The 13999-nt window shown below is 37.7% G+C and overlaps 1 protein-coding gene and 1 non-coding gene across 2 annotated transcripts; both read right to left on the bottom strand.

Moving 5' to 3' along the window:
* Nucleotides 1–11807: 11807 nt before the first annotated feature.
* Or7d9 (olfactory receptor family 7 subfamily D member 9) lies at nucleotides 11808–12806 on the bottom strand. Its single transcript, NM_001000862.1, is given in 1 exon segment — nucleotides 11808–12806. A coding segment is annotated over 1 exon segment (999 nt).
* Nucleotides 12807–13402: 596 nt separating this feature from the next.
* Nucleotides 13403–13521, bottom strand: LOC148003973 (small nucleolar RNA SNORA32). The gene has a single exon (XR_015628299.1). It is a non-coding gene; the product is annotated as a small nucleolar RNA SNORA32 (small nucleolar RNA).
* Between the last annotated feature and the right edge of the window lie 478 nt (nucleotides 13522–13999).

Genomic DNA, 13999 nt, shown 5'->3' with positions numbered 1-13999 from the left:
GGTGTTTAGGTGGAAATGAATGAAGACATGTTATAGTACAGCCAGTTATGGTTGTATAGACTTTTAACCCCAATGTTTGGAGGCAGATGTAGGTGGATCTTTGTGTTAGGCCAGTCATGGCTATATAGTAAGACTCTTTCAAAAAGCAAACCAACTAAAACCAAAAGCAAAACAACAGTAGCAACAACAAAAACAGAGACGTTGGAATACAAGATACCTCACAGAGAGGATTCTGGGAGATTGCTAGTTTATTTATTTGTTGTGCATATGTGAATGATACACATGCCACAGCATGTATGCTAAGGGCAACTTGAAGGAGATGGTATTCTTCTTCAGTCATGTGGGTTCCAGGAATTGAACTCAGACTGTCACACTAGGTGGCAATCTTTATCAGCTGAGTCATCTTGTTTTCTGCTCCCCACCAGACTGACTTTTTTAAAAACCAACAAGACACTTCACTTACCTGTCATACTAGGAAGAATTCACTTATCAAGTAGGAGTCTGATTCATCCTTCAGACAGCAGAGGGTAGGACATACAGGATAGATGGCTGTAGACTATAGGCTTAGTTCACAGTCATATACATGATAACTTACCACAGGTCTCTTCTTAGTTCTACTCTGGTATATGCTTGCATTTGTCCACATATTTCCTGTTCTTCTAGTATTTCAATTAGTCTGAGCAGGATGCCTGAAATAAAGATTTAATTTTATTTTTTAAGACGCCAGGAAGAGTTTGAAGATGTTCTTCCTTTCTTTAAGTATTCATGATCTTTGGGCTTCTTAAACAGTTGGCAGTTAAGGGTTGGGTGTGTGGTTTATTACTTAATTAGCATGTATCCTGCCCTTGGTTTGCTCCACTGCACAGGAAAAATGTGTTTAATTATGTGTATGTGTGTGTATTGTACATACACACACACACACACACATATATGTCTATACACACACACATGAATGTGTGTTGGCATGTGTGTATTTTATATATGTGTGTATGCCTATGGAGACCTCCACTGCTTTATACTTTGTTTTTCTGATCCACAGACTCTCAATTGGATATAGAGCTTACACATTGGCTAATCTTGGTAGGTAGCTCTTTCTTGAGATCATTGAGCCATGGGATTATAGGTGGCCTCAACTTTTGCCAAGCTTTTTCTGTAAAATCTGGGTATCTGAACATCAGCCATCATATTTGCCTCATAAATATTTAAAATTTAATTGGATGAAATAGTGACAATTTTGTATCCTGTCTGTTTCCATCATTTTACCTTTGATAAATAGCAGTTTGTGATAATGATTGCAACTTGGTATTGTTATCTAAGCTGATTTCCATCTGATACAAATACATTGAGCAAGGGTTAAAAGATGAATGGTCTGTTTGTGATTAGTATATCATTAATGTATAAAATAGAGAGAAAATAAAATTCTGATATCAAATTGAAAAGAAAGTACCAATGTATCATTATTTGCAGATGGTGTAATGGCACACACACACACACACACACACACACACACACACACACACACCTAAAAATTCAACAGGGGGATTCATGCAGCTGACTACCACTTTCAGCAGAGTATCTGGCTACAAAACTAACTCACAAAAATCGGTAGCCCTTCTATATGACAAATAACAAACTGTGAAAGAAGTCAGATAAATAAAACATTTCACAAAAGTCTCAAACAATATAAAACATCTTCAGAGTATATTTACGGAAACAAGTGAAAGACTTGTATGATTAAAACTTCAAGACTATTAAGAATTTGAAGAGGATATCAGAAGATGAAAAGATCTCCCATGATCATGGATAGGTAGGATTAGCATAGTAAAAAGGCCATTATATGGAAAGCAGATTTAATGCAACCTCCTTGAAAATGACAGCACAGTTTATTACATATATTGAAAGGTTATTTTCAAACTTCCTATGAGAAACAAAACAAAACAATTAACTAAAACAACTCTGAAAAATAAAAGATCTATTTGAGATTCCACCATTCCATATCTCTAGTTGTACTACAGAGCTATCTATAGTAATAAAAATCTCATGGTATTGTCATAAAGGCAGATGCATTGATCAATGGAATTAAATTGAAGTCCCAGACATAAATCCACACCCCTATGGGCATATGAATTTTTGAAAAGTAATCTAGAAATATACATTGGAAAGAAAAGCATCTTCAACAAATTGTGCTGATCAATCTAGATATCTGGGTGTAGAAAAATGCAAATAGATTCATAATCATTACCCTGCATATAAATCAAGTCAAAATGGATCAAAGACCTCAACATAAAACAAGATACACTGAATATAATAGAAGTGAAAGTGGGGAGTAGCTTTGAACACACTTTCACACAGGAGACAACTTTCTGAATAGAACACAAAGAACAACAATTAATAAATGATACCTCATGAACCCGAAAAGCTTCTTTAAGATAAAGGTCACTATCAATCAGAAAAACAGCAGCTTATAAAATGAGGAAACTCAAATGGTTGAAGAACATTTAAAAATATTCAACATCCTTTGCCATTAAGGTAATGCAAATCCAAATGACTTTGAGATTCCATTTTACACCTGTCAGAATGACTAAGACAACAACATAAGTGACAGCTCATGTTGTTGAGGATATATTGTAAGGGAAATACTCCTCCATTGCTAGTAAGAGTGAAAATTTGTACAGCCATTTTGGAAATCAATATAGTTCTTCTCAGGACTTTAGGAATAAATTTATTTCCATTCAGTTTATACCACTCTTGGTTATATGGTCAAAGGAGGCTGCATCCTACCCCTAGGACACTTGCTCAACCATGTTCATTGTGGATTTACTCATAATAGCCAGAAGCTGAAAAGGAACTAGATATTCCTCAGCCAAAAATGAATAAAGGAAATGTGGTACATTTACATAATGATGTAAATCGACTGTTAAAAAATTGACGTCGTGAAATTTGCAGGCAAATTGATTGAGTTAGTGAAAATTCATCCTGATTGAGATAACCAAGAACCACAAAGACTGTGTATAGGGATTATATAAGGAATATTAATCACTAAGTAAATTATAACTCAGGAATAAATCAGAAGTAGATCCAGAATGGTTTGGGGTAAGCACAGGGCTTATATCAGTCTACATCAGGTCCTCTGTATAAGTAGTATATCTGTTAATTTAGAATTTTTATGGGACTTCTGAATATGAGGACAAGTAGGTTAATGATTTCTGAATATGCACTTGGAGCTCTTTTCCTTCTATTGGGTTACCATGTCTAAGTTTGATTTAATAGTTTTTGCTTCATCTTATTGTATTTCATTTCATAAAAAAGAAAAAAAAACATGGGAGAAAAATATTAGTGCAGTAGAAATTGTCAGTGTTATGTTACAGTGAACCTGGTTTTATTACAGTATGAAAAGATTTGTTGAAATATGTATTCTTCCAAGAGGTACTGAGGCAAGTTTGGAATTTAAGATAGGTAGGAATGGTCAATGTGATCAACCACAACACATATTAAAGAATGCCAACTAGAAAAAGCTTTTATTGCCTGTTTAGTTTCAAGTTTAATTAAACTTTTGATCATGTGAAAAGATACCTATCAGATGACTATATATGCTCTCATTAATTGAATGTACACATTTAACAATTAAATAGGAATTGTATCATATAATTTTACATAAACATGTCATTTCTAAGTAATTTTTGTCTACTGTCTTTTATCTTGGTGGTATGATTTATTGTAATTAGTTAACACTAAAGGAAAAATTAACTTCATTCATGAGGAAAAGCATCAGATACAAAAACAAAGTTCTTGGAGTCAAATTTCATTAAAAACGTAGGATGCAACAATTCTGATTACACATTAAAAATAAAAGAGTGGAATGGAGGAGACCACCAAAACAAGGCAATTTAAATGCAGTGACACATGTATGGACTCATGGATACCGTGACAACATGCACGTGTCCTGCAGGGATTTGCATGGTTTGCACCAGATGGGGTTTCAGTTCTGAGAGAAGTAGACACATGTCTCCATCCCTAACCCAGAAGCAATGTTGGACTGACAGTATCTCACAAATGAAAAATCAGTTCTCTCCAACAGAGTCTCAATGGGAATCCAAACCACTCATGAGGCCAGGACCTATGCTCAGCAGTAAAGAGTTAACACACAAACAAACAAACAAACTCAATGCCATCTTCGGCGGTTCTTTGTTCCATAAGGTTTTGACAGTATTTTTCCTCATGTTTCTTTTTCATATATGCTATCATTTTGGGCTTTATATTTCTTAAGGGAAAATCATCTGCATACAGACATGTGTATCTGTCTCTGTGTCTTCATACATATCTCATTTTATTTCTTTGACTTCTTTCTTCTGTTTGTTCTGTCCTATTCCAATTGTTTTAGTTTGTTATTATTCTTTATATGAATGCTTGTTTTATAATAAAAGATAGAAAGTTTTTGGATTCTTATAAGAGGGAAGGCGAGGGGACTCTCAAAGGAGTTAGGGAGAAGAAAATATATTCTGAATATAGTATATGAAAAACATCTAGTAAAACTAAAACTTCTTGTATTGGAGTGATGGTTTAGCAGTTAACAGCACTGATTTTGCCTTCTGGTTTCCATGTATGCCCAGAGCTAAGGCTGTTCCACAGCCCTCAGGGCCTAAAACCAGCCTGCAGAGAGCTGGTCTCCCAGGAGCACTTTCACTCTTAAGGCCACAGGTGAGACCTCACTTGCACCCCACTAACTCTCCAAAGAGGGACCTGCCAGGAACACACAGGGCAAAGGAACTGCCAGGCAGCCTGGGACAGGATCCTTCCAGTCTCCATTTGCACTCAGAGATAAGGCTGTTTCACAGCCCTCAGGACCCAAAGCCTCCCCAGAGTGAGCTGGTCTCCCAAAAGTGCTCTCACTCCTACGATCACAGGCTCACAGGCCCACAGAAGGGAAAATCCCCAGTCAGAGACAGCAACACCAATTAACATCAAAGACCATCAGATGGCAAGAGGCAAGCAAGCACAAGAATTTAAGCAACAGAAACCAAGATTACTTGGCACCATCAGAATCCAGTTCTTCTACCACAGCAAGTTCTGGTTACCACAACACACCAGAAAAGCAAAATTTGGATTTAAAATCACATCTTATGATGATGATATAGAGCTGTAAGGACATAAATATCTCCCTTAAAAAATATGGGACAACACAGGTAAACAAGTAGAAGGCCTTAAAGAGAAAACACAAAACCCCTTAAAGAATTACAGGAAAACACAACCAAACAGGTGAAAGAATCAAACAAAATCACCCAGGATTGAAAAATGGAAATAGAAGAATTAAATAAAGCACAAAGGGAGACAACTCTGGATATAGAAAACCTAAGAAAGAGATCAGGATTCACAGAGCAAGCATCACCAACAGAATACAAGAGATCGAAGAGAGAATCTCAGGGACAGAAGATACCATTGAAAACATTGACACAATGGTCAAAGATAATGTAAAACACAAAAAAACTCCCAACCCAAAACATCCAGGAAATCCAGGACACAATGAAAATACCAGACATAAGGATGATAGGCATAGAAGAGAGTAAATATTTGTGAATATTTTCAACAAAATTATAGAAGAAAACTTCCCTAACCTAAAGAAAGTGATGACCATGCACATACAAGATGTGATTTTAAATCCCAATCTTGCATTTCTGGTGTGTTTGGATATCCAGTATTTGCTTTGGTGGGAGAACTGGGCTCTGATGAAGGCAAGTAGTTTTGGTTTCTGATTCTTAGGTTCCTGTGCTTGTCTCTCACCATCAGGTTGTCTCTGGCGTTAGCTTGTCTTGCTGTCTCTAACAGTGGCTTGACCCTCCTGTAAGCCTGTGTGTGAGCACTCCTGTAGACCTGTATTCCTTCAGCCAGAATAAGTACGGAGAGCTGTGGGGCCATGTCAGCTCTAGGTGCAGGCAGAAACTGGAAGGGTTCTGTCCCAGATTGCTCCTGGGTTTGTGTGTGCTGAAGCCTCTAGGTGGGTCGCTTGGAGCCGAAGAATTGGTTTTACCTCTGCCCTCAGGTGCGTCAAGCACTCCTTGTGACTGGCTTTCAGCTCTGGGTGCAGGCAAAATTGGAAGGGTCCCGACCCTGACTGCTCCTAGCTTCCTGTGCCCAGAGGACACAAAGAGTACTAGACAGGTTCCTTGAAGAAGTGCTGGTCTCCCTTGAGCTTTCAGGATTGTCCACACATCTGAGAATCCGGCTCTCTCTTCCACAGGACTTGGGTACAGAGAACTGTGGGACCCAGTATTTCTTTTTTATTTGTTATTAATTTCACGGTAGATATGTATGAGTGGTTGACCATATTACAAAGTCAATATTACACTGCATTCAAATCTTCTTCACCAAAGAAATTAGCCCATCACTATTCAATTTAGCATTAGGACTGTTTTACGACAAAGATAGAGAGCAGCAACATTTTGTTTTGCCAAAAATTCCCTAAGAATGGCCTTTAGCCCAGTTGCTCATATTGTTCCCCTCTGAATCCTCTTGCTGTTAGTACTATTGTCTTCCAGGCTCCTACTTAAATGGCCTACTAATTCCTCTTATGGCATTTAAGCACTATTCTATTCCACAGTCACAATATTTCCTTCATTACTCCAAAGAAAAATAGCCTGGTGAAGCCTCTCATGGCAATACCTTATTCCCTGAATCAACTTCTTTTATGTTTTATCCTTTTGTGATAATAAGACAGTATAACTTACCAGGAAAAAGTTTATATTGGACTTATACTTTCAGAATTTTAGAATCTGTTATAGTGGAATGAAGGCTTGTCTGTAGGGATAGCTAAGATCTTACATCTGCTCAGTAAGTAGGAGACAGGGAGAGACAGAGACTAGGACTCCCATTTTTTCAATTTTTCCCAAACAGTTCTACCAACTGGTAACACATTACTAAAATCTATGAATCTTTGTGGGGGAAATGACACTCTTCAAAATAGTCCCAAATAACATAAAATACCTCGGAGTGACTAGCCAAAAATGTGAAAGATCTGTATGACAAGAACTTTAAGTCTCTGAAGAAAGAAATTGAATATCTCAGATGGAAAGACCTCCCATGCTCATGGATTGGCAGGGTTAATATAGTAAAAATGGCCATTTTGCCAAAAGCAGTCTACAAATTTAATGCAATCTCCACCAAAATTCCAACTCAGTTCTTCTAAGAGTTAGAAAGAACAATTATCTTCAACAATAAAAGGACTTCTGTGGGAATCACCACTGCTGACTTCAAGCAGTATAACAGAGCAATAGTGATAAAAAACTGTATAGTATTGGTACAGAGACAGGCAGTTTGATTAGTGGACTAGATATGAAGACCCAGAAATGAACCCATTCACATATGGTCACTTGATCTTTGACAAAGGAACTAAAACCATCCAAGAGAAAGGAGATAGCATTTTCAACAAATTGTGCTGTTTCAAGTGGAGGTTAGCATGTAGAAGAATACAAATTGAACCATTCTTATCACCCTGTACAAAGCTCAAGTCCAAGTGGATCAATGACCTCCATATAAAACCATATACATTGTAACTAATAGAAGAAAGAGTGAGGAAGAGTGTCAAACACATGGGCACTGGGAAAAATTTCATGATTGAAACACCAATGGCTTATGCTCCAAGATTAAGAATTCTCAAATGGGACCTCATAAAACTGCAAAGCTTCTGTACAGTAAAGGACACTGTCATTAGGACAAAATTGCAACCAACAGATTGGGACAAGGTTTTTACCAATCCTACATCTGATACAGGGTAATATCCAAAAGATACAAAGAACTCAGGAAGTTAGATCCCCAGAGCCAAATAACCCTATTAAAAAATGGGTACAGAGCTAAAAAAGAATTCTCAGCTGAGGAATATTGAATGGCTAAGAGGCACCTAAAGAAATGTTCAACATCTTTAGTCATAAGGGAAATGCAAATCAAAACAACCCTGAGATTTCACCTCACACCAGTGAGAATGGCTAAGATAAAAACTCAGGTGACAGCAGATGCTGGCGAGGATGTGGAGAAAGAGGAACACTCCTCCTTTGTTGGTGTGATTGCAAAGTGGTACAACCATTCTGGAAATCTCTCTGGAGGTTCCTCAGATAATTAAACATTCAATTACCTGAGGACCCAGCTATACCTCTCTTGGACATATCCCCAAAAATGCTCCTACATACAACAAAAACACATGCACCACTATGTTCCTTGCAGCCTTATTTATAAAAGCCAGAAGCTGGAAAAAACCCAGATGCCCTTGAACAGAGGAATGGATTCAAAAAATGTGGTATATCTACACAATGGAGTACTACTCAGCTATCAAAAACAATGACCTCACGAAATTTATAGGCAAATGGAATGAACTAGAAAATATAATCCTGAGTGAGTGTCCCGCGCTTCGTCTCGCCAGCAGGAACGACGCGGCACACACAGGATCCTACTACAGAAAAGCTTTAATGCGTCTTGAGAGGGAGAGCATAAGCTTACAATGCGGAGACGGAGAGTGAGGAATAACCGTCCCTTATATAGGAAACTATCCTCGCCTAGGACGTGTCACTCTCTGACTGGTCGCTGCCAATTATGCCAGATGACGTACCAAAACGTACGTGTCCCTTTGAGTAGGGACGTTACCAGGCGCCTGCGTATTGCCCTTTTTACTAGGTGCGTTCTGCCGGATGCCGGTGCCATCTTGTAATGGAGTTTGTGAGGACAGCTCCTCACATCTCTGTGAGGACAGCTCCTCGGACAGCTCCTCACATCTCTGTGAGGACAGCTCCTCGGACAGCTCCTCACAAGTGAGGTTACTCAATCACAGAAAAAGACACTTGGTATGCTCTCATTGATAAATGGATATTACCCCAAAAGCTCAAATTACTTAAGGTGCAATCCATAGGCAGGAAGCTCAAGAAGAAGGACGACCAAAATGCAGAAGCTCCCACTCCTTAAAAGGTGTTAAAAAATATCCATAGGAGGGGATATGGAAGCAAAGTTTAGAGCAGCTACTCAAGGAATGGCCATTCAGAGCCTGTCCCACATATGGTCCATATATATACAGCCACCAAAACTAGATAAGATTGATGAAGCTAGAAAATGCATGCTGAAAGGGACCAGCTATAGATCTCTCCTGAAAGATACATCCAGAGCATGTCCAATATAGACGTCAATGTTATATATATATATGCTAACAGCATACCATTGACCTGAGAATGGAGTCCCTGTTGGAGGAATTAGAGAGAGGATTGAAGGAGCTGAAGGGGATTGCAGCCCCTTAAAAACAAAATGAGAATAGGGCCCCTTTTGGGGGAATTAGAGGAAGTACTGAAAGAGTTGAAGGAGCTTGCAGCGCCATAAAAACAATTCCAACCTACCAGTGCTTCCAGGGACTAAACTACTACTGAAAGACACATGGACTGACCCTGGGCTCCAACTGCATATGTAGCAGAGAATAGCCTTGTTGGGGCACTAGTGGAAGTGGAAGCCCTTGGTCCTGCCAATGTTGGACCCTCAGTGCAGGGCAATATAGGGGAGGACAATGAGGGGGATGTATAGGGGGAATACCTGTTTGGGGAGGGGGAGTGGAGGGAATGGGTGCTTATGGAAAGGAAACCAGGAAGGAGAATAACCTTTGAAATGTAAGTAAAGAAATATATCTAATAAAAAATATAAAAAAATGGGTACAGAGCTAAACAAAGAATTCTTAGCTGAGGAATATTGAATGGCTGAGAGGCACTTAAAGAAATGTTCAACATCCTTAGTCATCAGGGAAATGCAAATCAAAACAACCCTGAGATTCCACCTCACACCAGTCAGAATGGCTAAGATCAAAAACTCAGATGACAACAGAAGTTTAAAAGGATGTGGAGAAAAAGGAACACTTCTCCATTGTTGGTGGGATTGCAAATTGGTACAAACACTCTGGAAATCAGTCTGGATATCCCTCAGAATATTGGCCATTGCACTACTTGAGGACCCAGGTATACCTCTCTTGGGCATATAACCAAAAGATGCTTCAACATACAACAAAGACACATGCTCCACTGTATTCATGGCAGCCTTATTTATAATAGCCAGAAGATTGAAAGAACCCAGATGCCTTTCAACAGATTAATGGATACAGAAAATATGGTACATCTACACAAATGAGTACTACATAGCTATCAAAAACACTGGCTTCATGAAATTCATTGGCAAATGGATGGAACTTGAAAATATCATTCTTAGTAATGTAACCCAATCCCCAATAATCACTCATGGTTTGCACTCACTGAATAGTGGATATTATCCCAAAAGCTTATATTGCCCAAGATACAATCCACAGACCACATGAAGCTTATAAAGCAAAACCAAAGAGTGGATGCTTCAGTTCTTCTTAAAAAGGGGAACAAAATATTCATAGGATGGAATATGGAGTCAAAGATTGGGGAAGAGACTGAAAGAATTGCAATAAGAGCCTGCTCCACCTGTGGATACATCACATACACACACACACACACACACACACATACACACACACACACACACACACACACACACACACACACACACACACACACATATATATATATATATATATATATATATATATATATATATATATATATATATATATATGCTAACAGCATACCATTGACCTGAGAATGGAGTCCCTGTTGGAGGAATTAGAGAGAGGATTGAAGGAGCTGAAGGGGATTGCAGCCCCTTAAAAACAACAATACCAACCAACCAGAGCTCCCAGGGACTAAACCACTACCACCCAAAGACTACACATGGAGTGACCCATGGCTCCAGCTGCACATTTAGCAGAGGATGGCCTTGTTGGGCACCAATGAGAGGAGAAACCCTTGGTCCTGTCCAGGCTGTATCCCCCAGTTTAGGGGAATGTCAGGGCGAGAGACAGGAATGGGGGGTTGTTTTGGTGGGGGAACACCCTTATAGAAAAGGTGAAGAGGATGGGATAATGCGGGCTTATGGCTAGGAAACTGGGAAAGCAAATAACCTTTGAAATAAATGCAAATAAAAATATCCAATAAAAAATCCAAAAAATAAAAAAAACCGATGTTCCTAAAAAAAAGTAAAGAACACCATCACTCTTTATTCAGCCTCCTAAATATATTCCCTTTGAAAATTATTAATTACGTATTAATAATTTTCAACGAGAACAGCTTAGGTGAAATTCAGCTGAAGAGTCCAAAAAAATGAAAATAGATACAAAGAATTCATCAAATTTATAAACACTTCAGGGAATTCAAACATAAATTCTTATTGCCTCTCTCTCTTTCCCTCTCCCTCTCCTTCCTCCCCCCCCGTGTCTGTGTATGTGTGTTTGTGTTTGTGTTTGTGTGTGTGTTTGTGTTTGTGTTTGTGTGTGTGTTTGTGTTTGTGTGTTTGTGTGTGTGTTTGTGTTTGTGTGTTTGTGTGTGTGTTTGTGTGTGTTTGTGTTTGTGTGTTTGTGTGTGTGTTTGTGTGTGTGTGTGTGTGTGTGGTGTTTGTGTGTGTGTATGTATGTCAGCATAAATGTGGAGATCAGAGGATATTTTGAGGGAGTCCAATATCCTATTCCTTTATATAGCTCCTGGGTATTGAACTGAGTTTGTTGAAACTTTCTGCCAGTTCTACATTTAAAGACGATTAGAAATCTAAAAAACACCCTGTTCTATAACTGAGCCAGTTGAAAATATTGAAGACCTACTATGAAAAAGAAAAAGGAATGATTATTAAAGTTGTAGAGGGCAACGCACATGCAATAAGGTGATGGTGTTTTGGGAACAAGAAATCAAATAGCAAGCATTTTCAAGTAGATAAATAGGACATTAAAATCCACAGCATTTGTCTAAATAATGGCAATGTTTACTTAGTTTTTTGATGCTGATCCACCAGGGACATGAATATACTCTAAGGAATCTTACTAGAGCCCCCTTCACATCTTTGTTCCTCAGGCTGTAGATGAATGGATTGAGCATAGGAGTGACCACAGTATACATCACTGAGGCTATAGTGCTTCCTTGAGAAACATGAGTCCCAGCTGAACTGAGGTAAACCCCCAGTGCTGTACCATAAAACAAACAGACCACACAGAGGTGAGACCCACAGGTGGAAAAGGCTCTGTACTTGCTCACTACAGAAGACATCTTCAATAAGGAGGAGACAATTTGCGAGTAAGAGTAGAGAATTCCAGTGACAGGAAACACACACAACAAGGCAGTAGCTACATATAATGCAATATTATTAATAAGAACATCAGAGTTTGTTACTCTGAGTATTTGAGCCAATTCACAGAAGAAATGTGGGATTTCAGTACCCATGGAGAAGGTTAATTGCTTCATTAATAGACTATGAAACATGGAGACTGATAAAATGATCATCCAGCACATTAGCACAAGGAGGCAACAGAAGTGAGGGTTCATGATGACTGTGTAGTTTAAGGGGTGACAAATGGCAACAAAGCGGTCAAAGGCCATTACAGTCAGTAGGAAATTATCCATTCCTGCAAAAACCATAAAAAAATAGACTTGACTGAGGCACTGCATGTATGAGATATTTTTGTTCTTTGTCCGGATGTTCACTAGCATCTTTGGGACAGTGGTAGTAGTGAAACAGATGTCTACAAAAGAGAGGTTGGAGAGGAAGAAGTACATGGGGTTGTGGAGATGGGAATCAGAAATGACAGCCAGGATGATGAGCAGGTTCCCCAGCACTGTGATCAGATACATAAATAAGAACATCCCGAAGAGAATAGGCTGAAATTTAGGATCATCTGAGAGACCCAGTAGGAGAAATTGTGATACTTCTGTGTGATTTTCTCTTCCCATTCCAGAGGTTTCTCTCCTTAACAAACACACAAATGTTAAGAGAACATTCATACTGACACCATTCCCTCATGACTTAACACTCTTGTTTTTGGATGGATGTTCTTGACCGTTCATGATCCTTCCCAGTACCTTGATGTCCTTAGACAAGAATAATCTCATTTTACTTTATATGTTTATAATGTTTTGAACCTCATATTTTATTTAGCATAAATATTCATTTTATACTTACTCAATTATTTAAACTTGCTCTTAACTTTTCTGTATGCACTAGCTACAAAATTGTCATAAGACATTTCATACATTCCTTAAGAACCATGACACTTCCTCGTTCCTAAAGTTTTGTAATAAATAAATGATTTTTTAATATCCCAATCCACATTTATTTTCTGAATTTATACTTATTGATATATTATTAACAAAATCTTATTTACTTTATAAATATTAGTATTATAAAGTTTATTCAGAGCTTTAAAATGGCTTTTTATCAATCAATAAATGATCTATTTTATTGCTACTATTATTACTGTTATTATTCTATTTTATAATAAGTATTTAATTTAATTTTGTTTTGTTTTATTTTTTATTTTTTCATCAACAGATGTTCCCAACTGGTTAAGTGCTAGTCAAGTAGCATAAAGAAAATCTAATGGAAATTTTTCTTTATGGTCATATCCATATAATAAGTATTTTAGATATAAAAGTTTTATAAGGGCAGAATGCAGCTTGGTTTAGGAATTAGACTGTCAACTCGAATTTCTAGGAACAAAATTTTGGTTTACTAATTAATTATTGTTGTGCCTCTGAGATAATTACTAAAGGTCACCAAGCTACAAATATTTTTACACCCTGATATTATTTTACTGCACTGTAGGGTTGAAGTGAGCAATAATGTCATAATTCACATATTCTATTGTGGTTCCTGTCATATGCAATTGCCTTCTCAAAAATCTAAGTTTTTCTTCTGCACATCCAATAATTTTGTTTTGCAGGGCTATTTAGCAGTATATTTAAACTTGAAATTCATCAAATATGGATTATTATAAATACAATTATTTTTAATTCATTTAAATTCCATTATTTTGAATGAGTGCAACATTTTTGATTAATGAACCTATGTTCCTTTAGTCAGAAAATACCATGTGTGTTCTTATAAGATATGTAAAAATAATGTGGGTTGCATATTATGAGGACAA

This window comes from Rattus norvegicus, chromosome 8 (assembly GCF_021556685.1).
Source record: "Rattus norvegicus strain SHRSP/BbbUtx chromosome 8, alternate assembly SHRSP_T2T, whole genome shotgun sequence".
NCBI classification, from domain to species: Eukaryota; Metazoa; Chordata; class Mammalia; order Rodentia; family Muridae; genus Rattus; species Rattus norvegicus.
The sequence above is the reverse complement of the archived record's forward strand: the minus strand, read 5'-3'. Positions and strand labels throughout refer to the sequence as shown.